Source organism: Daphnia pulex, chromosome 7, assembly GCF_021134715.1.
Source record: "Daphnia pulex isolate KAP4 chromosome 7, ASM2113471v1".
In the NCBI taxonomy this organism is placed as follows: Eukaryota; Metazoa; Arthropoda; class Branchiopoda; order Diplostraca; family Daphniidae; genus Daphnia; species Daphnia pulex.
Window position 1 is genome coordinate 1,496,753 of NC_060023.1, and position 22,979 is coordinate 1,519,731.

At 38.1% G+C, this 22,979-nt stretch overlaps 5 protein-coding genes and 2 long non-coding RNA genes across 23 annotated transcripts; 4 read left to right on the top strand and 3 right to left on the bottom strand.

The window, feature by feature from the left end:
• The first annotated feature begins 28 nt into the window (after window positions 1–28).
• LOC124197177 lies at window positions 29–13,089 on the top strand. 4 transcript variants are annotated; one of them, XR_006876033.1, is made up of 5 exons: window positions 29–149; window positions 271–452; window positions 5,239–5,416; window positions 12,805–12,886; window positions 12,969–13,089. It is a non-coding gene; the product is annotated as an uncharacterized LOC124197177 (long non-coding RNA). The 4 variants fall into 4 exon arrangements; XR_006876032.1 differs by having other exon boundaries at window positions 330–452; XR_006876035.1 differs by lacking the exon at window positions 12,805–12,886 and having other exon boundaries at window positions 12,969–13,084.
• Window positions 446–5,569, bottom strand: LOC124197166 (nucleoporin nup211-like). Of its 8 annotated transcripts, none has more exons than XM_046592461.1 (37): window positions 5,478–5,569; window positions 5,199–5,394; window positions 5,034–5,138; window positions 4,885–4,959; window positions 4,759–4,821; window positions 4,648–4,698; window positions 4,518–4,583; window positions 4,400–4,453; window positions 4,282–4,344; window positions 4,143–4,205; window positions 4,029–4,079; window positions 3,903–3,956; window positions 3,766–3,828; window positions 3,628–3,690; window positions 3,506–3,568; window positions 3,389–3,439; window positions 3,271–3,324; window positions 3,146–3,208; window positions 3,021–3,071; window positions 2,901–2,954; window positions 2,780–2,842; window positions 2,657–2,710; window positions 2,551–2,601; window positions 2,430–2,483; window positions 2,305–2,367; window positions 2,198–2,248; window positions 2,083–2,136; window positions 1,948–2,010; window positions 1,833–1,883; window positions 1,705–1,758; window positions 1,581–1,661; window positions 1,454–1,519; window positions 1,321–1,386; window positions 1,186–1,251; window positions 1,074–1,124; window positions 944–1,006; window positions 446–872 (listed from the first exon to the last, which is right to left on the bottom strand). In XM_046592461.1, exons 1-37 carry the CDS (start codon window positions 5,529–5,531, stop codon window positions 817–819), a joined length of 2,364 nt encoding a protein of 787 aa, XP_046448417.1. In that variant the 5' UTR covers window positions 5,532–5,569; the 3' UTR covers window positions 446–816. The 8 variants fall into 8 exon arrangements, with proteins under 8 accessions (XP_046448417.1, XP_046448418.1, XP_046448419.1 ...); XM_046592462.1 differs by having other exon boundaries at window positions 3,766–3,819; window positions 4,400–4,462; XM_046592463.1 differs by having other exon boundaries at window positions 1,581–1,643; window positions 4,400–4,462.
• Window positions 6,194–9,864, bottom strand: LOC124197170 (alpha-(1,3)-fucosyltransferase C-like). Its single transcript, XM_046592469.1, has 3 exons — window positions 6,839–9,864; window positions 6,596–6,640; window positions 6,194–6,491 (listed from the first exon to the last, which is right to left on the bottom strand). The coding sequence occupies exon 1, from the start codon at window positions 9,247–9,249 to the stop codon at window positions 8,071–8,073; it is 1,179 nt and encodes a 392-aa protein (XP_046448425.1). The 5' UTR covers window positions 9,250–9,864; the 3' UTR covers window positions 6,194–6,491; window positions 6,596–6,640; window positions 6,839–8,070.
• LOC124197169 (alpha-(1,3)-fucosyltransferase C-like) lies at window positions 10,326–14,472 on the bottom strand. The gene is made up of 2 exons (XM_046592468.1): window positions 13,421–14,472; window positions 10,326–10,650 (listed from the first exon to the last, which is right to left on the bottom strand). The coding sequence occupies exons 1-2, from the start codon at window positions 14,470–14,472 to the stop codon at window positions 10,350–10,352; spliced, it is 1,353 nt and encodes a 450-aa protein (XP_046448424.1). The 3' UTR covers window positions 10,326–10,349.
• A 724-nt stretch (window positions 14,473–15,196) lies between these two features.
• On the top strand, window positions 15,197–16,758 carry LOC124197175 (chromobox protein homolog 1-like). The gene is made up of 5 exons (XM_046592474.1): window positions 15,197–15,346; window positions 15,523–15,700; window positions 15,798–16,056; window positions 16,149–16,261; window positions 16,424–16,758. Exons 2-5 carry the CDS (start codon window positions 15,603–15,605, stop codon window positions 16,545–16,547), a joined length of 594 nt encoding a protein of 197 aa, XP_046448430.1. The 5' UTR covers window positions 15,197–15,346; window positions 15,523–15,602; the 3' UTR covers window positions 16,548–16,758.
• Window positions 16,759–17,136: 378 nt separating this feature from the next.
• Window positions 17,137–18,537, top strand: LOC124197176 (chromobox protein homolog 1-like). Of its 5 annotated transcripts, none has more exons than XM_046592479.1 (5): window positions 17,137–17,333; window positions 17,631–17,730; window positions 17,813–18,029; window positions 18,116–18,201; window positions 18,295–18,537. In XM_046592479.1, the coding sequence occupies exons 2-5, from the start codon at window positions 17,651–17,653 to the stop codon at window positions 18,425–18,427; spliced, it is 516 nt and encodes a 171-aa protein (XP_046448435.1). In that variant the 5' UTR covers window positions 17,137–17,333; window positions 17,631–17,650; the 3' UTR covers window positions 18,428–18,537. The 5 variants fall into 5 exon arrangements, with proteins under 5 accessions (XP_046448435.1, XP_046448436.1, XP_046448433.1 ...); XM_046592480.1 differs by having other exon boundaries at window positions 17,138–17,333; window positions 17,634–17,730; XM_046592477.1 differs by having other exon boundaries at window positions 17,139–17,328.
• A 1,003-nt stretch (window positions 18,538–19,540) lies between these two features.
• On the top strand, window positions 19,541–21,458 carry LOC124197178. 3 transcript variants are annotated; one of them, XR_006876038.1, is made up of 7 exons: window positions 19,541–19,608; window positions 19,719–19,859; window positions 19,954–20,170; window positions 20,256–20,450; window positions 20,518–20,657; window positions 20,842–21,061; window positions 21,166–21,458. It is a non-coding gene; the product is annotated as an uncharacterized LOC124197178 (long non-coding RNA). The 3 variants fall into 3 exon arrangements; XR_006876037.1 differs by having other exon boundaries at window positions 19,549–19,608; window positions 20,846–21,061; window positions 21,166–21,343; XR_006876036.1 differs by having other exon boundaries at window positions 19,549–19,608; window positions 21,280–21,328.
• The last annotated feature ends 1,521 nt before the right edge of the window (window positions 21,459–22,979 follow it).

Below are 22,979 nucleotides of genomic sequence, written 5' to 3' on the forward strand. Positions count from 1 at the left end.
TTCGAGAAAATGGCAACGCTGTAATTTAAAATCATAACACTTTCCCTCGTTTTTCATTCTATCCATTTTGGCGCTTTTCCTCGTCTCGTCGATCAGAGCACTCAGCAGTCTGTGGAGTGAACGTCTGAAGAGATTAAATATTAGTTTGGGTAATAATACAAGTATTCCCCTCGATAATTGTTTTCTCATTATGAAACTGATTACGTTTTCTCTAATGCTATGTAATGCTTGTGTTATTGTTTTATTACTCTATGTGTTTGTTGCTTGCAGGTTACTTGTGTATTGAACACTGGTTTTTGCCCATGGTACAAATTTATTTAAATATGCAGGAAGAAATGTAACAAGGGCTAAGACTCCCATCTGTAGTAGCAGCAGCAGTTGACAGTGAAAGTTAATAATGGAGGAGGAACTCATCGTCTCAACTATCCAAAAGTTTGGAACCACATGTCTGAGTAAGTGGAAATTGATTTACTACATGCTACCTACTTAAATTTGTCACATATGTTGTCTATGCGTGATGTGAAGCTTGAAATATCTTGTAAATTCTTTCCTCAGTCAAACTGGAGCTAGTGATATAGTTACTTAACTTAATCGACAATTATTAAAATTTTTATGGAAGCTAGAGCCCAGAGGATATCATTCAAAACTATTTAGATTAGCATCTCACAGCAATTTAGCGTGACCGAACTGTTTTTTTTTTATACAACGACTTGTTATACTTAATGGTAAAAGCAAGCACTGTACTAGAATCCTGAGGTGGCCGTCGAAAATTTGTTCCTCAGACCTTTGACGATTTCGGCTTCTGTTGTTGACTTTTCAATTCGAAGAATTACACACAATTTTGCAATATCCTTCATTGGTAGCTGCCAAACCTGCCATAAAGCTGCGTTAGTATTCGACTTAAAAAGTAACAACGATTCAAGGTTTTAAAGTAGCCTAGTACCAGCCAGCTGTTTCGTGAATTCTGCCTTCGTAATCACGAAATCTTGCTTAAGTACCGCTACATCTAATTAAAAAAAAAGTTCCTTCAGTAATTTTGCAGGCATTCACGCTGTTTTCATGTGGTTACGTACCATCCAATTTTTTTGTCGCGTTCACCCAATCTTGTCTGATTACTGCCAGATCTAATCAAAGTTGTACGAATATTAGGATATAACCATTCCATTACTATTTAAACGGCCGTACCGTCAAATTGTTTTGTGTAATCCGATTTCATTTCGTTCACAAAAGATTGTTTAGCTACTGCCAAATCTAATGAAAATTCAGATTTTTTCCACTTTGAAATCTAGCTTTTTTATTTTCAAATTATTACAACAGTACCATCAAATGTTTTTGTATAATCCGCTTTCATAGCGCTCACCAAGTCTTGCTGAGTTGCCGCCATATCTAAAACAAAATCGTTACTGTTATTATTATCATTTTTTCATTGGAATAATTTTGCGAAATAGGTTACCGTCCAATTGTTTTGTGTAATCTGCTTTCATGGCGTCCACTAATTCTTGATGAGCTACAGCCAAATCTAATAATGGATCGTTAGTCTTTTCCCGCACGATTATATGGCTAGACATTTTAAATATTACCGTCCAACTGTCTTGCGTAATCTGCTTTCGTGCTTGTCAAATCTTGCTTGAGAACTGCAAAATCTATTAAAACATTTATCGCTAACTCCAATAAGAATACCACTCTTAATATTGAAAAGATTACCATCCAGTTGTTTTAAATATTCTGCTTTAGCGCCCACTAAATCCTTCCAAGTAGCTGCCAAATGTAATAAAAATATTCTTCCTAGGTTATTTACGTTCAAAACATGATAATCTGTTGAAGTATATTACCATCTAATTCCTTCGTAGTATTCATCGCACTTTGCTTGATTATTGCCAAATCTGCTCGGAATATTTCATTAAAATTAGAGTGTTAACTTTTACGCCTAGAATATTGAAATATTGCCTGTCAGCTGTTTTGCATAATCCGATTTAGTTTTCATCCAATCTTGCTTTATCGCCGCCATAACTAATAAAATTCTCTCAATTATTTTTGGACGAATAGCCATTTTAAAGGTTTAGGAAATGTTAGAATATTTACCCTCCGATTGTTTTGCGTACGCCAATTGAGCGTTCATATAAGCTTCTTGCGTTGCTGCAAATGTTGTGAAAAATTATAGGAAATGTGTTTCGAATTTTAAACAATCAGCTATTACCGTCCAGTCGTTTTGTTGCGTTTATCAAATCAGCCTTTATTGCTGTCATGTCTAATCACCCAAAATTGATTTTAAAACTTGGAATGTTGATCTTAAAATTATATTACCACTCAATTTAGTTGAGTAATCCACTTTTGCGATCACCAATCCCTGCTTAATTATCGCCATATCTAAGCAAACAAAAATGTTTGTAAAACTTAATACAACACATTTTTAAACTGCTGAATGCTACCCTCCGATTGCTTCGTGTAATCCGCTTTTGCGCTCGTTAAACTTTTTTGAATTGCTGAAATGACAATATTCCGTTCTATTTCAAAATTTGAAATCCAGGGAGATAAAAAAAAATATTTTACCATCCAGTTGTTTCGTGGCGCTCATCAAATCTCGCTTAATTACTGCCAAATCTATTTCAAAATGTTTTTGATGAAAGTAAAGTCGCTTAAAATATTGATGTATTACCATCCTGTTGTTTGGTGTAATTCGCAATAGCTCTCTGTAAATGATGTTGAGTTACTACCGAATTTTATCAAGAACTTATTAGTGACGACTTTTAAGAAAACTGCAGAAAAATTTTAACTTTACCATCCCACTCTTTTGAAAAGTTTGATTTTGCGCTCAACAAATCTTGTTTTATTTCTGCAAAACCTATCGGAACATTTGTTATTATGTGAAATCTATTACATACTCTCCACAAAGATATTACCATTCAATTGGTCGTCATATCCCTTCTTGGCCTTTTCTAAATGCCCAAGGGTTTCTGCAAATAAGATGAGAGGTTTCCTATTGTTTACTCAAACAGTGAAACAAATAAGACGTTACTTACCACCCAGATGTTTAGTTCCGCTTATCAAATCTTGTTTGAGTATTTCCAAACCTATTATCGACGTGCAATAAAAAAAAAATGATTAACGATTTCCAATACTGATGATTCAACTGTAGAAAGGTTACCGTGCAATTGATTCGTGTAATTGGTTTTTGTGCTCATCATTTCTCTTTTGATCGCTGAAATTGCTGAGAAAATAATTATGTTAGGCCAATTGTAAATGAAGTCTACTACAATTATGACATCTCACCATCGGATTCCTTTTTATAACCTACTCTAGCGGTTATCAAATCTTTCTGCGTTGCTGATATTTATTTAAAATCGAAATTATTAGCGTCCGTTCTATCAAAATCGATCAAATTTATTACCATCTAATTGTTTTGTGACGTTCATCAAATCCTGCTTGATTACTGAAATGTCTAGGGAAGGTAGAAACATTTTATGGCAACGCTTAAACACCGTAGAGGAAAAGTTAGATTATTTACCTTCCAACTGTTTCGTATAGTCCAATTTGGTATTCTTCAAATCTTGCTTAATGGCTGAGTAATCTATTGAAAATGTGATGAATTTTAAAGAAATATTAACATGTTAAATCACAAATACTTACCGGTTAATTGTTTTGCATAATCAGCTTTAGCACTCAACAAATCTTGCCTAATTAGTGTCACATCTAATAATTTTCATCGCATTTTACTTTCCCAATTTATTCAATATAATTAAATTATTTTACTAATTCCAATATTACCATCCAGTTGTTTGATGAAATTCGATTTGGTGCTTATCAACTCTTGCTTAATCACTGAAATTTCTAAGAAAATTACGCTATTAACTTCAGTAGTAGGCTGGTAGTAGGCTACAAAAAATCAGGCTGTTGGAAATTACCATCAAACTGTTTTTTGTATTCCATCTTAGCGGCTGTCAAATCTTGTTGGGTGGCTGTAAAATGTATTCGAAACTTTTGTTGTATCCACTTAAAAAAATTATTTTCACCTTTTTGAAATATGTTACCATCCAATTGTCGAGTGGCATTCACTACGCCTTGCTTGATTACTGAAATATCTAGTTAAAAATTTGGGAGATATTTAAAATATCAAAGCCGATTAAATTGTCAAAGAGAATTACCAATCAATTGCTTTTCATAGTCAGTCTTGGTGCTCAGCAAATTCTTTTTGATTGCCGCCATATCTAATAAAATGTTGAAGTATTAATAAAAAATCAACAACTGTTGCAAAATATTTAAACCGCCGACATATGTATGTACCGTCAAATTCTTTGGCATAATCCGATTTGGTACTCGCCAGTTGTTGTCGAGTTTCTGCCAAATCTAAACGGAGTGCCATAAGCAATTGCTACTAATACAATAGCCATTAAAAAATTACCCTCTAATTGTTTTGCGTAATCCGATTTTGCGTTCACCAAGTCCTGCTTCATTGCTGCCCATTCTAATTCCGAATAGTATTAGCGTCTACTTAAAAAAATAATCAATGCAAATATTACCATCCATTTGTTTTGCGTAATCCGCCTTCATGGCGCTGACTAAATCCTGTTGAGTCGCTGTCAAATCTAAATCAAATTTCCCTTGGCTCTTATATGCATCAAAATGTAACTTTTGACAACATCAGTTTACCTTCAAACTGCTTTTTTGTGTTTATGAGATCTTGCTTGATAGTGGTTATGTCTAATCAGATTTTGTATTAGTAAAACAGTTCCAAAACTCACCAAGCTATCTGAACAGTACCTTCAAATTGTTTAGTGAATTCCTCCTTGGTGCTGACCAGTTCTTGCTTAATAACCTCAATATCTAATCGAAAATGCAATTGGTAATCATATCAAAAGTAGTCTCGAACCATTATTGAACCATTACCGTCTAATTGTTTTGAGTAATCCGTCCTGGCACTCACCAAATCTTGTTTAATATCCGTTAAACCTTCAGAAGTTTCTGAAAAATAAAATTATACGGATTAACTTAACTTTTAAAATGCAATTAATTTTTTTCACAATAGACAAGCTTGCCTTTTACACTCGTCTTTAAATTCACAACTTCCGTCATCGTTTCAGCTAGGATATGAAATGATTTTTCTAAGCGTTGGGAAGTATTATTCAACTGCAGAGTAGTCTCTGAAAATCGCAACCAAATTTAATTTTTCGCATTAGTTAAGGTTAATCTTAATAATGTACCCTGTAAGTTCTTTGCTAATGTCTCTGTGGTTTGTTCTAGTTTTTCGAATCGCGTCGATGTCCGTCGAAAAAGGATATTTCGCCCCATCCTCACAGCCAGGTCGTCGGAGTCCACTTCTGCACGACGATTACTACTCCAATCGTCCGCCAACTGGGCCGATACGACACAGGCCAGCGCCAGAACTACGGCGACAAACTGAAATGGGATGATGCAAATGGTAAGTGACACATTTCTCTCCCTAATTCATTCACGAATAATTAAGGCGGACGTCAACTTACTGAAAACTTCATGTTGCTCCGACTCGGATGTAGACTGAATAATGTCCTGGCCATCAAACCTTTTATAGTCTACTTATCCTGTTTGACGTTTGTTATCAGCTTATTCGTGAGGGCAAGTTCGTATACTTCCTAGGAATTTCAATTAAACCCAATCGAGTGCGCACCATTGATTGGGATAAGTGTACATGTGTGTACACATACTCTTGAATCGCCCAGGCCATTGTCCTTGGATGACCGTAAATATGCAGCTTAACTAGTTAGTCTCACAATTCGAATTTGCGGGGATTGGCTATTACCGTTATTATGCTCGAATGAATTACCTGTTTCCATTTCGTGCGGTTTCAAAAGTATAAACTCGTTTGTTTGACTTTTTTTTTTTTTAATAAGCTTTGGTTTTAGTGGATTCACAGAGCGTAAGACCACTTCTTATCGACACGTTTTAGTTTTTTCGAGATCCATTTGAACGGAATGGAGAATCCAGGCGATCAAGTCGTTAGCTCATAAATAATTCTCCACTGAATAGAAAACCAAGTACAAAACACAGCGTTCGGTTCATTTTGGTTGAACGGGAAACTTGTTATTTCCATCTGCTATTACGTGTGACCTTCAGTATACTATCTGGTTACTTTCTGCAATGTCATCGAGATGTTTGAAAATGACCAGTAAACTTTATCGTACAACTTTTGCGTTTGTTTTGGAAAATTGAAAACAACCTCTTTTGAAATGTTTACCTGCTTTCTTGTAATAATCAGCAACCAGTTTTGTAAGGGATTGGGGGGAGAGAACAACAGAGAACTATCGATATTTGAAAACATTTTGTACGATTTGTGAGTTGTGTTAGTTTACATTTTGACATAACTTATAACAGAACGATTAATATCCGAATTATCCGCCATGGTCCTGTTTGTTTTCTTTTCCCGTACATCATGATCCATTTTTCAGCTTTTATCCTCGCCGCATTGAACTCGATGGTAGTAGACGGTAGCCTATTACTGTCCGGGACGTGGGAGATTTCTGTACACACATAGTCAGCCCAAAAGATTGAAACCATTAGAATAGATTCTCTTGCCAAATTATCGTGCGGGTAAATTTTTCAAAAAAGTTTCCTGTTTTCTTACTTGATGGATCGTGAAGGCCTCGTACGACGAACCGGTTTGCCCGTACTGTGTATGGGAAATCAACACAAATAAGAAAACAAGAAATACGCGGTCAGTTATAACCGGCCGAAATATTTTTGTTGTTGCTCGTGCAAGAATTCCCGTCTCGTACAACAGTGTCCAAAATCGTTTGAAACAATTTTTTTGAAAAGTCTAGAACTCTACAGCAGACACTTTACGGAATTAGATAATTGGGGTACATACCATTGGGTCCTGACTAGCTCGGGAATTGTCTCGTCCATAGTTTTTCTGTCGATGAGATGATTCGAAGGAATCACGAACTGAATAACTGGGTGTTCGATACGCCGGGGTTTTCTCGTTCCCGTAGGATGAATCAGGATAGCTGTTTCGACTTCTGAATGTTTCACGAACTACCGGCTGGTATGTTATTCGCTCTCTCTGCCGATGATGCCGCTGAGAAGTCGAATGAATTTTGTTCGGACAAAAGGTCGCTGTATTGTCATGGATATCAAACGGGTCGCTACTGGGGGAGGAATAACCCGGGTCACTACTGGGAGAAGAATAGCCCAACCCACTACTGGGAGAGGAATAGCTTGGGCCACTACTGGGAAAAGAATAATAACCCGGGTCACTACTGGGAAAAGAATAACCCGACCCACTAGTGGGAGAAGAATAGCTTGGACCATTACTGGAAGTGGAACAGCACTGGCCACTACTGGGTTCCGATGAATAAATTGGGTCACTACTGGAAGAGGGATAGCTCGGGACGCTACTAGGAGAGTAATAGTTCTGGCCAATACTGGAAGAGGAATAACTCTGATCACTAACACCGGGTGATGTTGGCACAGCGTACACCACGATAGAATCGAAGCCAGCTCCTAGCCTACGGATGAGTCCGTAGGGAGCCGAGTTGGCCATGTTGAAGGCAATCGCGAAAATTGTTAAATGAAATTTCATGGCGGTGGAAGACGGTGTGAACGTTATCCAGTCTGTGGCCGACTGAGTAGCCTGAACATTTTTCGCAGCAACTTATTGCAACCAGGAATCTAACCGGTGTGTTGTTCGGGATCCAGTTGCGAAAGATAAAGAGATTGAAGTGAGATAGGATAACTTAACCATAGAGAGACATGGAGGGACGTGCGATGAATATGCAATTCAATTTCGAATGTTGAAAAATCCGCGCAAAAGTTCCTTTGATGTGAATGAGGTCGTCATGCAGGACAGGTTACCTTTTTTTTTTCTTTTTTTCATTCGTCCCTTGAATCAATTTAAATCTGTCAAGCTATTCATGCAAAGAAGAAAATCTCGTTTTGTTTGCCTTGTAGAAATATGATTTACTTTTATATGGGCACATACACATTGGAAGGTCAAATTAAAGAAAAGAAAAATTAAGGTAAAAGAACAGCATCTTTTTTTTAACATTCAGAATTTTTTTGTCTGCTGTTTGGGTAATATTTTTTGTTTGAAATAATTCATCATAACCAACTGGAGTCCAACTGTTGACACTTGTTGCCATCGCCCCATTCCGACTCCAGTTCCTTATACGACCGAAAATTTCCATCCAGCTGGTGCAGTTTTCGACACAAGTCACAAAAGCCGTGACGAGTCATGTCTTCTACGCTGTATTCCACTTGGTAATAATCCTTCCACCAGAAATACTCGTTGTAGAGCGTGTCGTTTGCACCGAGTAATTTGAGATAAGCGGCCAATTCTTTGGGTTTGAACTTGCGGGCGTCGATGTACGAGTGGGGCGGTACGTGTTGGGTGTAATCGGCTCCGCCGTAGACGATCGGAACGATGTGGTGGCCCATAATTTTGAAAAACTTTTCAGTGACGTAGTCTGGACAAATTGCATTTTCAAAAGACAAGTAGAATTTGTAGGTTGACTCGATCATGTCGTAACACTGCGGGTCCGAGTGATGCAGTACGTGAAGCGCACACGACAGATTACCACATCTGCCGTAAATATTGACGTCGATGTATTTGCTCAGCTCTTTGACGTACTTTTCTCGTTGGCTGTGTGTATCACAATGAGAAACCATCCAGGCAACTGTTTTGGTCTTGTTACTAACTGCGTCTGGCGGTGAACTAACACGAGCTCTTTCTCTTAAATGACTTATCTCTTCCGGTGTCCGAGGAGCGTTTTCTTTTGGAATAATCCGACCGTATAGTAATCGAATATCAGAGTCCATTCTGTACGTCATTGTCCAATTGAAAAAATGAGCTAATTGAGTCATGTTGTAATACCGTTTCAAGGCTGGGGGAGACTCTTGAGTGAACATGACGAGGTGCTGATTTTCATCGCGTTTGTTTTCAAAATCTGGCATCATCATTTGATCCGGTGATTTGAATTCGTCATTAAGTACAATGACAATGGCGTCGTAATGATGGAGAGGACGTTCTTTCCGATTGTCGACCATTTCACATCTAGTTTCAGGGCATTTCTTATTGACAAAGACGTCCTTACCCCAGCCGAAATTGCGGACTTCCTTTCGGCTAGATCCGTTCCAAATTAAAATTGTTTTGGTTTCATTTTGCCGGCGAATAACTTTGCCAACATTTTTATGAGTGGCCAACACCAAGACACCTAATAGAATCAGTAACACAGCGAGAACTCCAAATTTAGTGATTCTTTTAGTAAAGAATGACGTCATTTTTGGCTGATGAATGACGACGAAACCACTTCACATTTGGTAAGGACTGCTCGGAAATCTCGGCACTTCTTACTATATCAGAAAATGTGATAGAAAGCTATTGACTCAAACTGTCCGTCTCTTTGTTTGACACTTGTCTGTTGGCGCGAATTTTAAAAAAATTCCGCTTTTGAAAAAACGTGTTTAATGTGTTCAACAAAAGGGCAGCAACTAGAGTGTCTCTCTGCTCGTCCGTCGTTGCATACTTATTCTCTGTATAGTCCGTTAAACATATGAGTATAAGAACCTCTTGAATTCCATTTTCACCATGTTATCGGGCCTGGGAAAAAAACAAAATACCCGACGAACTATTATCAGCTAATCAAACATTTTATTTTACCTGAAAATGTCTGTAGTTGTACAGCAATTCTGCTCAAAAGAAACTTTTTAACGTTCTTTTTTATTAAGATTACTTCTCAAGTACTAATTATCATGCCTTACACGTAGTTAACGAAGGTTCAGAACGAACAGATAAGATTGCGCGTTTTGACCCACTTTTTTGATTACGTACCGTATAATAAATCTTAGCGAACGTTTTATTTAGGCAACTTGATCTATAACTAATACCAGACAAAGTTTTAATTTATTTCGCTTGTTTTGAAATTAAAACATCTTCATTTTGTTTGGCCATTAAAATTCGTCCTTTGATACTACGGTGATTGCTTCGTTATCTTTGAGCGGACGACCCCATCAATCATCAATGACTTTTTTAAAAAATCTTTGTTGTCGTCGACGCAGGGATGGCTAATCATCTCAAAGGTTGAACGGGCTTTTTATGTCAAATGTTATCTTTCTCTCTCGATAAGTTGTTTTTCGATGACGCTCCTAACCAAATTGAGATTGTCTTGTTCATAATTACAACGATACAGATGAGATGATCGATCGAATGAATCACGAACTGAATAATATTACGTAGGAATCGTTATTTCTTAGGAAGTCGAAGTGGCGCTGCTTACAGCTATTGCGAAAATTTCACTCTTCAACTAAAACAAATCAAACTCATTACCCTCTTCGTACTAAAAAAAAAGACAATCTCGTTATTATAACTATAACACTTTTAATTATGATTTATTTTTACAGACATAACCACAGGCAAAAAGGCCAATACAAAGAAGGGCCACTAACAAAATGAAGCACATTGTTTTCTTCGAGTTCTCTTTGAGTAAAATTTCTTCACTAGGATCTGATATCCAGCCGGGATCAAACGGTTGACACTTGTTGCTTTCGCCCCATTCAGAATCCAGTTCCTTATAAGTCCGAAAATCGCCAACTTGTTGCTCGTGAAGTTTTTGGCACAAGTCACAAAATCCATGACGAGACATGTCCTCTATACTGTATTTCACGTCATAATAATCCTTCCACCAGAAATACTCGTTGTACAGCGTGTCGTTTGCGTCGAGTAATTTGAGATAAGCGGCCAATTCTTTGGGTTTGAACTTGCGGGCGTCGATGTACGAGTGGGGCGGTGCGTATTGAGCGTAATCGACTCCGCCGTAGACGATGGGAATGATGTCGTGAGCCAATATTTTGAAAAACTTTTCAGTTACGTAATCTGGGCAAATGGCATTTTCGAATGACAAGTAGAACTTGTAGGTTGACTCGATCATGCCATAACATTGAGGGTTGGAGCTATGCACCAGGTGTCTTGCACAAGTCAAGTGGCCACATTTACCAAAAATATTGACGTCGATGTATCTGCTCAGCTCTTTGGCGTATGTTTCTCGTTGGCTGTGTGTGTTGCAATGAGAAACCATCCAGGCAACTGATTTGGTTTTTCTCCGGACTCTGTCTGATGGCAAACTAACACGAGCTTTTTCTCTTAAATTCCTTATCTCTTCCGGTGTCCGAGGAGCGTTTTCTTTCGGGATAACTCGACCGTAGAGTAAACGAATATCAGCGTCCGATCTGTAGGTCATTGTCCAATTGAAAAAATGAGCTAATCGAGTCATGTTGTAATACGGTTTCAACGCCGGAGGAGCTTCTTGTGTTAAAAAGACGAGACGTTGACTTTGATTTCGTTTGTATTGAAACTCTGGCATCTTCAGTTGATTGGCCCACGTGAATTCGTCATTAAACACCACGACGATGGCGTCGTAATATTCGAGCGGACGATCCCATCGGTTGTCGACTATTTCACATCGTGTGTAAGTGCAGTTGTTTTTGGTGAATACGTCACGGCCCGTACCAAAGGCCAGCAATTCGGCTCGGCCCTTATGGAACCAAAGCGTGCCTCCCGATCCATTCCACAATAAAATGCTTTTCGTTCCGTTCTGCTGCTGAATGTATTTTGCCCAGTCTGATTTGACGGTCGGTGCTGTTAGGCATAGCAGATTGTACACAATGGAATAACTCACTAGCAGAACAAAAGCCACAATTTTAACCGATGATCGCAGTTTGTGTCCAATCCACTGCATTGCCGTCCACTTGTATTACCGGCACAAGGAGCTCTAAAATAACTGGCTAGACTTTTGTGATATCGGTTTTTTAAACTTTGATTATCAGTGTTGGTTTTTTTTATCAATAGCCTTGGCTTATGATTTAGGCTTGGCTGAATTATTATTAGGTTGTCATTTCGTCGAAGAATGAATGCTTTTGAGTTGTCGACAGATGGCACAGTTTGATTTTCAGACAAATGTTGCAATCTTTGTTTTCTTTGACTGTTTTAAGCAACTTGAACTACTCGAACCTTTTCAGTCGGAATACTAACTACACTTTGGACGTATCGATCTCGACAAACGGTAACTGTTTGTCATTCAGTCCCCGCGCTTCTCGTCAGCCATATAGACATTTGGCTTATCTATCGAAACCTGATGTTTTTTTTGTTTTTTTTAACGGGGCTTCAATCTTATCACATTTGATCGGACTTTGCCTCTACCAAACATGTTGAGTTTGTTTTGGTGATGACCATAGGTTTTTTGACATTTGAAAAATATAATAACTGGATAAATATGGCCTGTTAATGAAACATGTTGGGGGAAAAAATATTTCCATGTCGTAAAATGGTGAAATATGTTCACCTTATTTCTCTAATTGTTGAAAAATGAGATTCAATCAATTTTATAATTTAGCACAATTCGGCGACACATACGAATTACCAAGCGACGAGATCAAAACCAAGGGGTCCGCAACTCAAATTTACTACAATAAAAAAGGTAAAAAAGGAAAAAAAAGTGAAAAAAGGAAAAAAAAAGGAAATTTACTTTACGTGCTAAAAGAAGGGCGCGCGCGAACGAACCCCCCCTCCTCCCCATCCCCTCCCTACCCTTTTATTTTCGCTTGAAGGAAAGCCTATCTCAAAAGTAAAAAAGGAAAAATAAAGCAAGGAAAAAGTAAAAAAAATAAAAAGTAAATTTGAGTTGCGGACCCCTTGATCAAAACCAAACAATATATTTAGTATCGATTAAGCAAGCGAATTACAAAAATTGACAACACTTTCAGGGAAAAAATGTGTTTTTTAATTATTTCATAGCTACTTGTTGAACCTTCTTGAACTTTTAAAATTTTTACCATGTCCAGTAATAGCAGAACGAAGGCAAACAAAAAAAAGTTATAGTGAAGAAGAAGAAGCATTCATTGTTGAGAAAATCCTGGGTAAAAGGTCAGATAAACTTATTCTAGCAGATTAAAATGTTTTGTTTGTTTTGTTTTTTTAAGTTTCTAATGAATGTAATTGATCCTAGGGAGAAGAATGGTGTAGTTGAATATCTTCTGAAATGGATTGCTTATTCAGATGAGGAAAATACTTGGGAGCCCAATTTATTGATGAGATCATTTGAACGAATGATACGCTCTTCGTGCTACAAGGTAATCTCGTTGTTACTTGGACACTCTTAATCGTGATTTATTTTTATAGAAATAACCACAGACAAAAAGGCTTATACAAATAAATGCCAAGAACAAAAAGCACAATGTTTTCTGCCAGTGCTCCTTGAGAAATATTTCTTCAGTAGGATCTGATATCCAGCCGGGATCAAACGGTTGACACTTGTTACTTTCGCCCCATTCAGAATCCAGATCTTTATACGATTGATAATCCTCATCTTTTAGCTCGTGCAGTTTTTGGCACATGTCACAAAATCCATGGCGCGTCGTGTCTTCAATGCTATACTCCACACGATAGTAATCCTTCCACCAGAAATACTCGTTGTAGAGCGTGTCGTTTGCGTCGAGTAATTTGAGATAAGCGGCCAATTCTTTGGGTTTGAACTTGCGGGCGTCGATGTACGAGTGGGGCGGTGCGTATTGAGCGTAATCGACTCCGCCGTAGACGATAGGAATGATGTCGTGAGCCAATATTTTGAAAAACTTTTCAGTGACGTAATCCGGACAAATGGCATTTTCGAATGACAAGTAGAATTTGTAGGTTAACTCGATCATGTCGTAACATTGGGGATCGGAGATATGCAATGGGTGTTTTGTGCAAGTCAAGTGGCCACATTTACCGAAAATATCGACGTCGATGTATCTGCTCAGCTCTTTGACGTACGTTTCTCGTTGGCCGTGCGTTTTGCAATGAGAAACCATCCAGGCTACTGATTTGGTCTTTTTGTGTTTTGAATCTGGCGGCAGACTAACACGAGCTCTTTCTCTTAAATTACTTATCTCTTCCGGTGTCCGAGGAGCGTTTTCTTTAGGAATAATCCAACCGTAAAGTAATTGGATATCAGAGTCTATTCTGTACGTCATTGTCCAATTGAAAAAATGAGCTAATTGAGTCATGTTGTAATACGGTTTCAACGCCGGAGGAGCTTCTTGTGAAGCAAAGACGAGTCGTTGACTTTGATTTCGTTTGATTCCGAACTCGGGCATCTTCAGTTGATCGGCCGTCACAAATTCGTCATTAAACAACACCACGATAGCGTCGAAATATTCGAGCGGACGATCCCATCGGTTGTCGACTATCTCACATCGAGTGTAAGTGCAATTCTTTTCGGCGAACAAGTCTTTGCCCGTGCCGAAAGATGTCACTTCCACTCGGCCTTTTTTGGACTGCAACGTGCCTCCGGAAGCGTTCCATAATAAAATGCTTTTCGTTCCGTTCTGCCGCTGAACGTATTGTTCCCAGCTTATTGTGATTGGTGGTGTTGTTACGCGTAGGAGATTGTACAAAATCAAAATACCCACTAGAGTTACAAAAGCGGATATTTTAACTGATGATCTCATTTTGCGTCCGGGCCACTGCATTGCCGTCCACTTTATTTTCCCGCACAGTCACTCTTAAAAAAACGATATCACAAAAATCTAGACTAAGTCTAGCCAGTTATTTTAAATTTTGATCAACAGCGTTTGTTTTTATCAATGGCCTTCCTTGTTGTCTTGAGTGTTCAGGGAACTTGAACTTAATTGAACATTTCAATCGGAATACAAGCAACACTTTGGACGTGTCGGTCTCGACAAACGGCGACTGTTTTCCATTCAGTCACCGCTTCTCGTAGCCACAGATATTTTTCTTATCTATTGAGACCAGATTGAGACCTGGTTTTTTTAACGGGTCGTGAATTTTATCACATTTTATTGTACCTATTTTGTATCTGATGTCTACGAAAAATGTCGTTATGTGCTTTTATGTCTATGACCAAATGGTTTTTTAGATATATTCTCCATGATAACTGATCTCCATAATATGTTCTCTTATATTTCGTAAAATGGTGAAATATGTTCTGTACCTAATTTTTGAAAAGAGGGAGATATACAATTTTATAAAATCTTAATCAAATTTATCACAGTTTGACATAAATGAATTGCTAAGCGACATTACATGAATTTACATCAGATAAACTTAATAACTAGATCTATAATTTAAAAATAGATTTAGTATCGATTAATCAAAGAGCTTATCAAAACTGCGACAACAAGACAACAAGAACAATTGATTATGTATTTTTTGCTGCTGATTGAAAAAGTGGCAACCCTGCTCAAAGAGGATGAGAAATTGAGAATCGGCCATGCTTAAATCGGCTTAAACGATAGACGTAGATCTGAGTGACTATCGACAAGTGAGTGGCTTTTGCTGCTGGATTGTGGATTCAAAACCTTTGTTATTCTATTTTAATTAAAGGTATGGATTCTTAACTTTTTGAAACGAAATTTGCAATCAATGTTCACATTTTACAATCATTAGTTTTTCCTCCACTATATTGTGTTTACAAACTTACAAAGTTTAAGAGATTGTAAAACTGAATGCCTGAGGTCAACTTCTATTGAACTTGAAATATTTCTTGTTTTACTTGACAGGACAACACCTTCAGGGAAAGTTGTGTTGTTGAATTATTTTATAGCTACTTGCTGAAGCTTCGTAAACTTAGATTTCTACCATGTCCCGTAAAAACAGAGGCAAAGGCAAACAGAAGAAAGTCATAGAAAATGAAGAAGATGAAAAAGAATATATTGTTGAGGCAATTGTGGATCGGAGGTTAGTTAAACTTATTCCAGCAGATTAATTTTTTGTTTTTTATCATTACACCCTTGTTATTCATTGTAATATTTCTAATGAATGTAATTGATCTTAGGGAGAAGAATGGTAAAGTTGAATATCTTCTGAAATGGATTGGTTATTCAGACGAGGACAATACTTGGGAGCCCCAAGAGAACTTGAACTGCACTGATCTGATGGCAGCATTTGAAAGAAAAAGAAAGGTAGAGCAGAAGAAGAAAACAAAACCAGTTGTCGAGAAGAAGGAAAAAGTTAAACGTCCACTAGTGCTGGAAGACTGTGAGATTCAGCAACAAGAGGAGAATAGGCCAGCAAAGAAAAAAGCCACAGAGGAGGTTTATAGCGCATTTTAAACTAGAATATCCGTCTCTCATCGTATGCCTTCAGTTCGTAAAGAATGATAGTTAATATTTGTGTATCGTTTCAGGAAGTAACAAAAGGTCATCTGAAAGGGTTTGAACGAAAATTGATTCCCGAGAAGATTATCGGCGCAACAGATAACGTTAGTGAAGATGGTCAACTTCATTTCCTCATCAAATGGTTCGTAAAATTCTTGAAACTTAATTGTTTTTTAATGATATTAGCTAGTTCTGATCTTGTGTTGTGAGAACACTTAACGCCTTTAATCATAAGTTGATTAAGCATTCCCGCGGGGCGCAGCATCAGCGCCACATTAATTTTATTTTGGTGCTTATTCTTAAGGGAATCAACTGAGTTAGCGGATCTGGTTCCAGCAAGCCAAGCTAATGAGATGTGCCCTCAAGTCGTGATCGAGTTTTATCAAAATAACTTGACTTGGCCAAGCCTTAACAACAAAGAAGTTTAAAGGAGAAGAGCTACAAGAAAACGACTTGAAAAATAATCTCAATTTCAATTTTTTTTTATTCATTCAGCATGTTTGACTGTGGTCAGAATTGACACTTGTGTGTTACCTCTTATCCAATGCTTCTTTCTTAATATTGTTTGTGTCAACACAAATATTCGATAATCAATTTTTATACTGAGAACCAGGAAAATACAGTAATAATTTAACAGGGTATTCTTGCAAAATGGTTTCCGCTTGCAAACGGCTTAGCTTAGACCCGTATGTGGAGTGTGGATTTTCTTTTCCAAGTGATGAGCAATCAAGTGTCGTTGTTAGCTGATGACACGCGGTTGATGGCTTGAAAGCTAGTAGATATCATGTCAGAATACCACCTAAGTCCTAAACTACCGAGAAAATGGAAGCGTAAAATAATATCTGCACGCAAGATGCAAGATATATGGCATTTTGTATAGATTACTACTGAATTAAGGGACATGATATTGTAAAAGATTTACACGCCAGATGCCATCAGCCAGGAATCAAATTATGTTAAGAAATCATCTGACAGATGGCAACCAATCATTGACGAGCTTTCTCACTGACTGCTGGTTAAAAGCGGTTAAAAGTGTCGTCTGCTGAAGTGTTGACATGGTGTTGACGATAGCACGATACTGCGATAGTATCGTAGATTACGAGTTGACGACCTCCATACGAACGTCTGAACCTGTTTCTAATTAACAGACAGATCCAGATTTTAAACCATAGTCATCTTCAGTAAACTTTTACTCTTAGTATTTTAAAGGTCAGGTGATTATTTAATTAACATTTTAACTATTCCAGCAATTTTAATATCGAGTTTGTCAGAGTTATTAAAAAAAAAAAATGCGTTGAACAATTTCTTGGGGTTCGGAAAAGGTTACACAGTATGCAATATGCACTAGCACACTTTGCCTCATGGGCAAGTTTACTTCCGTTTTAAAGCCAGAAGCTGAGTGAGCAGCAAACAGGGTTTCAATTGATGGAATTAAATTGTTGCTTGTATTGTTTTCCTTACATGTCACATGTTAGACACTGACAAGGACTAAATTCTATGTTTTCAAACAGCAGGTTTTAGCATTTTTATCATGGAAAGAACTGAAAAGGCAATTCAGGATGATGATGGGACTGTTGGAGATGCCACAGTAGAAAACATTCCTGATCAAACGTCAGTTGGAACATTTCTTACATCCTTTTCATTCCTTAACCTGGATTGATCTTAACTGTTCATTTTTAATTGAATTAAACAGAGAAAGAAAAAGTGATGGCTGCGTAGAATACCCATTGAAACAGAAGGACTGTAATGTTGAATACAATACCAAAGAACCTGAGAAAAATTTTGGATGTGATTTGGTTTCGACATTTGAGAACATCACTAGAAAAGAAGAGGGAGGTTTGAAAAAGAGGAAAGTCGAAAAAAGAAAGCGATCGGCAGCATTGGTCGTAAAGGAAAAAATCCCCGTATCGGTTCGTATACTTCTGAAATCTTATTAACATGTTGTAGTCATTGCAAACTGGCTTTCTTATCTTTGTGTTCTTTCTGTGATTTCTAGTTAGGAGGATTTGGTCGAAATTTGGAGCCTGAGAAAATTGTTGGAGCAACAAACAGGACTGGTGAGCTTCAATTCCTTATGAAATGGTATGTTTCTTTATACCCTAGTTTTATCGAACAATTTTGTGTTCTTTCAAATCATTCTTAAAATGGGCATTTGTTTTTTTTTTTTTTTCTTAGGAAATCAATTGATGATATCGATTTAGTTCCTGCGAAGGAAGCAAATAAGATATGCCCAGAAATTGTAATCGAGTTCTATGAAGATCGCATAAAATGGGGTGACGAATACGTGGTTGAGGGAAGGGTGTTATAGTGGGAACTGGGAAGATAGTTTCGCTCGGTATTGAATAAGTTTTAATTTCAGTTTTAATTTCATTAGTTTACATGTCAGGATACTCAAAAATAAAAAAAAATTTGATTTTTTTTTTGTTTTTTTTTTTTTTTTCATTTTACTTCTGGTTTAAAACACAGTACAAAATGCCATAAAATGAAGTTTGATTTTCAAGGCTACAATTTTTATTTAGAAATTATTATTTGCTAAGTTTAGATATTAATCCTTCAGTTTCATTTAGTGGTGATGTATCAACCTCTTGGCAGCCTCTTGGTAAGCTTATTTAAATTTGCAGTGATGGATAATATGTTAAACTCTCTTGTTATTATTCCTCAGCCCATGGCCCAATGTCAGGTTGACTTTTCAGCAAAGAGCGACAGAGAAGAAACTAAAGTCCAATGTCAGCTGTGATGTGTAAGTTGAACAGCATTTCAAGTAATTTTTCATCTGTTTTTTTCATTGGATGCAATTTTTTATCTAATCGAGACTATAGACTTCATCCGGCATTGGGGTATTGTGACATGGAGTAAATTTTTAACATTTTGCAACTTTTGAGAACTTATTGACCGAGAAAAGAGGTTTCTAACAAGACTGTGTGCACATCATGAAATGAATCTAGATTAATCATGTGTTTGAATGTTGAAATATAGCTAAGATTGCAGAGAAATATTTTTAAAATAGCCGACTGCTGTCCTTCAAACGGTTCGAAATGGAAGATTTATTCATTCACCGAAGAAACGAGTCAAATGACTCAGATTTCAATATGTGTAAAGTGAGTTTTAAGCCGTAACCATTTGGTATTCATTTTGATGTATTCATTTTGATGTATTCATTTTGATGTATTCATTTTGATGTATTCATTTTGATATTGGTTTTTGTAGACCCATCCCCAGCGACGTCAACCTGCAGAAGGAAAAGCTAGTTTTCCTTCAATCGAAGGTCACGGAGATCATTACGTGTCATGCAATGGTGAAGAGGTTGGGTGAGAACGACACGTGTTGCACCATTATCAAGCAGGTAAAATAGCCGCAAGGCTTAGGGGGTGAGGGTGAGAAAAAAATCGTATAAAAGGAGAGAGAAAATGCCATAGAAATCAGTCGAGTGAGGATCTCCGACACGGCAACAACTGCTCTCTTCGTCGTAATATCAGTTCGCAATCATGGGTAAGTATTCAATTTTATATCGAGCCGTGAATCAATTCTATTTTGTTTTTAGTAGTATGTATATTACCAGTTATATTCGAAAACTAATTTACAAATCCTTGATTGTTTAGTTGATAATGGCGTTGGGTTGCTGTTGGGTGTTGTATCTTTGATGCCGAGCCCGAAAGAGATAAGGCGATAGAAATCAATCGAGTGAGCATCTCTGACACGGCAACTGCATTCTTGGTGTTATTACCAGTTCTCAATCAGGGGTAAATATTTTGTATTTTGAAATCTAGTTTGTATCAATTTCTTTTTCCTTTCTATGCATTAATAATATGCCCGATTTTATTGAATATTGTCTAGTAAACTATGCCGTCGTGCTGCACTACACACTACAACAGATGCTGCTCCAAGCTAGTAAACCGAAGCCTCGAAGTATAATTCTTCCCCGAGCTACGCTACCAAAGCACACAGGTGCTACACCAACGAGTCTCCCAAGTACTACACAACTACGTATGCTGCTCCAGCCTACTACACCAAGGCTCCCAAGTACTACTCTGCTCCCAGCTACTACACCGAGGTATCTGAGTATTAACCTCGTGTTGAAGAATCTATTCCAAGTTATTTGAAGCAAGTTGCTTAATGTGAAAATTTCTTACATTTAGCCAAAAGTAACGGACTGAAGGTGCTCAAAGATTTTGCTGAGGACGGTAGCAGGTCGAGTCCTCCCTAAATACTTGAGCGAATGGACAACCAAGAAGTTGAATGCGGAAAGTGTTAATGCGTTGCCCAAAGCTAATGTTGAGGGTGCAAGCTTGGAAGACAACAAGGTCCCATTGATCTTTAACAATGGTCGAAAGGTAAACAGTTATTTCAATACATGTTTTGTTAGCGATGTTAATTAAAATCGAAAAATTATTTCATCAGGTTTAAACTGACCATGTTGTTGTTACTGTCGGTTTGAATGCAAACACGGATTTGGCTGTCGCTTCTGGTTTGGAAATTGATTCGAATTTTAGTGGTTGTCGAGTCAATGCCGAGTTTGAAGCAGATCAAACGTCTGGTTGGTAAGAATCCTTGAACATTTTCATTTCATATTAATTTTAATACAGTTTGTGATAAAAACTTAGTCAACATTGACTGCTCTGATACTGCTAGATAGTATAAGAAGTTTTTCTAAAGTGATTTTACACCTTTGGTGGTAAATTTTGATTCTTATTTTTGGTTTTGGACTTTTTTTTTATTATTAAGCTAGAGATGCTGCCTGCTTTTATGATATCAAATTGGATCGTCATCGTGTGGAACATCATGACCATGCTGTCGTATCATTGGCATGGATTGCCTGGCTGTGGTATTGATTGGCTAGAGACCATATGATTGGCAATGGATGCATGCAAAATGGGTGAAGGACTGCAGCGCGATATTTGTCACTATCTGCACTCTTTGTCGTATTTTCAGTACGCAATCATGGGTAAATATTCTATTACGTAGAGTTTTGTATCAATTTATTTATTTTTTTCTCAGTTTTAATATGCCAGTTATTGAATCTAAATGTTCTAATAATTTACCATCTAGTTAACTATGGTGTCCTGCTGCTGTATGTTGGTGTCCTGCTGCTGTATGTTGTATCGTTGATGGCTGGGTCAACCATTGGTGTACCGATGTCTCCTGGGTATGGCGGATACCAAGCCGCAACGCCGCCGCCTTCCTACACAACAACAACATACGCACCAACCGGTTACCACACCACCAAGGCTGCAGAATATTACACCACAACTTATGATGCCCCGAGTTACTACATCGAAGCCTTGAAGTATAACTCTGCCCCGAGTTGCCTCAACAAAGAGGCGGAGTACTACACCACCAAGGCACCGGAGTACTACACCACCAAGGCACCGGAGTACTACACCACCAAGGCACCGGAGTACTACACCACCAAGGCACCGGAGTACTACACCACCAAGGCACCGGAGTACTACACCACCATGTAAGCTGTCTCAGCCTTATACACCGAGGTTTCCAACTACTACTGTGCCTAGCTACTACACCGAAGCTCCAGCTATTACACCACCAAAGCGGTAGAGTACTACACCGTAGCGCCCAAATTCTATCTGCCCGAGCTACGAAACTACATTTGTGGAGGCCCAGTACTACGTAGTACCTATTTACTACACAGTGAATGATCCTTAATACTACGTTGGACCGAAATACTGCTCTGAGTCTACAGTTTACTACACCACAACCTACGCTGCCCCTAGCTACTAAACCAAAGGCGCTAAGTACTACACCGAAAAGGCCGAATATTACCCAACAACGTATGCTGCCCTAGTTTACTACACCGAGGAACCCAAGTATAACTCTGCTCCAACCAATATCAAACAGAGGCTCCGGTTTACTACACCACCAAGGCCCCTGAGTGTTACACTACAACCTACGCTGCCCCCAGCTACTACACTACAACCTACGCTGCCCCTAGCTACGAAACCGAAGGCGCTAAGTACTACACCGAAAAGGCCGAATATTACCCAACAACGTATGCTGCCCTAGTTTACTACACCGAGGAACCCAAGTATAACTCTGCTCCAACCAACACCAAACAGAGGATCCGGTTTACTACACCACCAAGGCCCCCGAGTATCACACTACAACCTACGCTGGTTCCAGCTACTACACTGAAGCTCTAAAGTATTACTCTGCTCCGAGTTACTACACCACTAAAGCATTTGAATATTACACCACGACCTACGCTTCTTCAGTTTACTAGAGGGAGGCTCCTAAATACTAGACGAAGTTTCAGTTTTATTTCATTGTGTTGAGATTTGTCGGTCATATCATACTAGTCACTGGTATTGTTGTTGTTCTTAAATGAGAAAATAAATTTTTTAATGACGGTAATCATCATGTAAGACCTCTTTTAACACCTCCAAGCCATTGCGATCGGTCTTAATTTCAAACGTGGTGGAGGTGACTTGCTCTAGTCGCTCTGCATTCATGAATTTTCTTTCCATTTTCAGGTTAAGTTACGAAAGACTGTTAAGGGTTTACTCTAAATTAGTGAAGTTTGTATTTTCAACTCAAGTCACTTGACTATTACTTAAAGTAAATGTAAAACTTCAAAGTTGTAAGACAAAACATTAAAAGGAATTGCTTTGTTATCCCACCTCCACCCACAATTCCACCACATTTTACAATCACATACATGCATACATACACTTAAGTTAACCCGTTGGCTGCCACGCCATACAACCCGTAGGTTGTACTCTACTACTCTACGCGCCACGTCTGAAGGATCCGTGACCAAAGTGGGACTTGCCATTGCTGACAAGTCCGGGCTGACACGGTGACAGGAGAATCCATCACCGCATCGACAAGGGGGAAGTCCCTATAGT

Coding starts and splice junctions, on each gene's coding strand:
- LOC124197166 (XM_046592459.1), bottom strand. CDS start 5,531: ATGGCCAGGACATTATTCAGTCTACATCCGAGTCGGAGCAACATGAAG. Junction 3,691..3,765: donor TTTCATCAAACAACTGGATG/GTAATATTGGAA, acceptor GAAAATTATTAG/ATGTGACACTAATTAGGCAA. Junction 2,484..2,550: donor CGCCACGAAACAACTGGATG/GTAAAATATTTT, acceptor TTGTCATTTCAG/CAATTCAAAAAAGTTTAACG.
- LOC124197170 (XM_046592469.1), bottom strand. CDS start 9,249: ATGACGTCATTCTTTACTAAAAGAATCACTAAATTTGGAGTTCTCGCT.
- LOC124197169 (XM_046592468.1), bottom strand. CDS start 14,472: ATGCAGTGGCCCGGACGCAAAATGAGATCATCAGTTAAAATATCCGCT. Junction 10,651..13,420: donor CTCTACAACGAGTATTTCTG/GTGGAAGGATTA, acceptor CGAGTATTTCTG/GTGGAAGGATTATTATGACG.
- LOC124197175 (XM_046592474.1), top strand. CDS start 15,603: ATGTCCCGTAAAAACAGAGGCAAAGGCAAACAGAAGAAAGTCATAGAA. Junction 16,057..16,148: donor AGAAAAAAGCCACAGAGGAG/GTTTATAGCGCA, acceptor GTATCGTTTCAG/GAAGTAACAAAAGGTCATCT. Junction 16,262..16,423: donor CTTCATTTCCTCATCAAATG/GTTCGTAAAATT, acceptor CTTATTCTTAAG/GGAATCAACTGAGTTAGCGG.
- LOC124197176 (XM_046592479.1), top strand. CDS start 17,651: ATGGAAAGAACTGAAAAGGCAATTCAGGATGATGATGGGACTGTTGGA. Junction 17,731..17,812: donor GAAAACATTCCTGATCAAAC/GTCAGTTGGAAC, acceptor TGAATTAAACAG/AGAAAGAAAAAGTGATGGCT. Junction 18,030..18,115: donor AGGAAAAAATCCCCGTATCG/GTTCGTATACTT, acceptor TGTGATTTCTAG/TTAGGAGGATTTGGTCGAAA.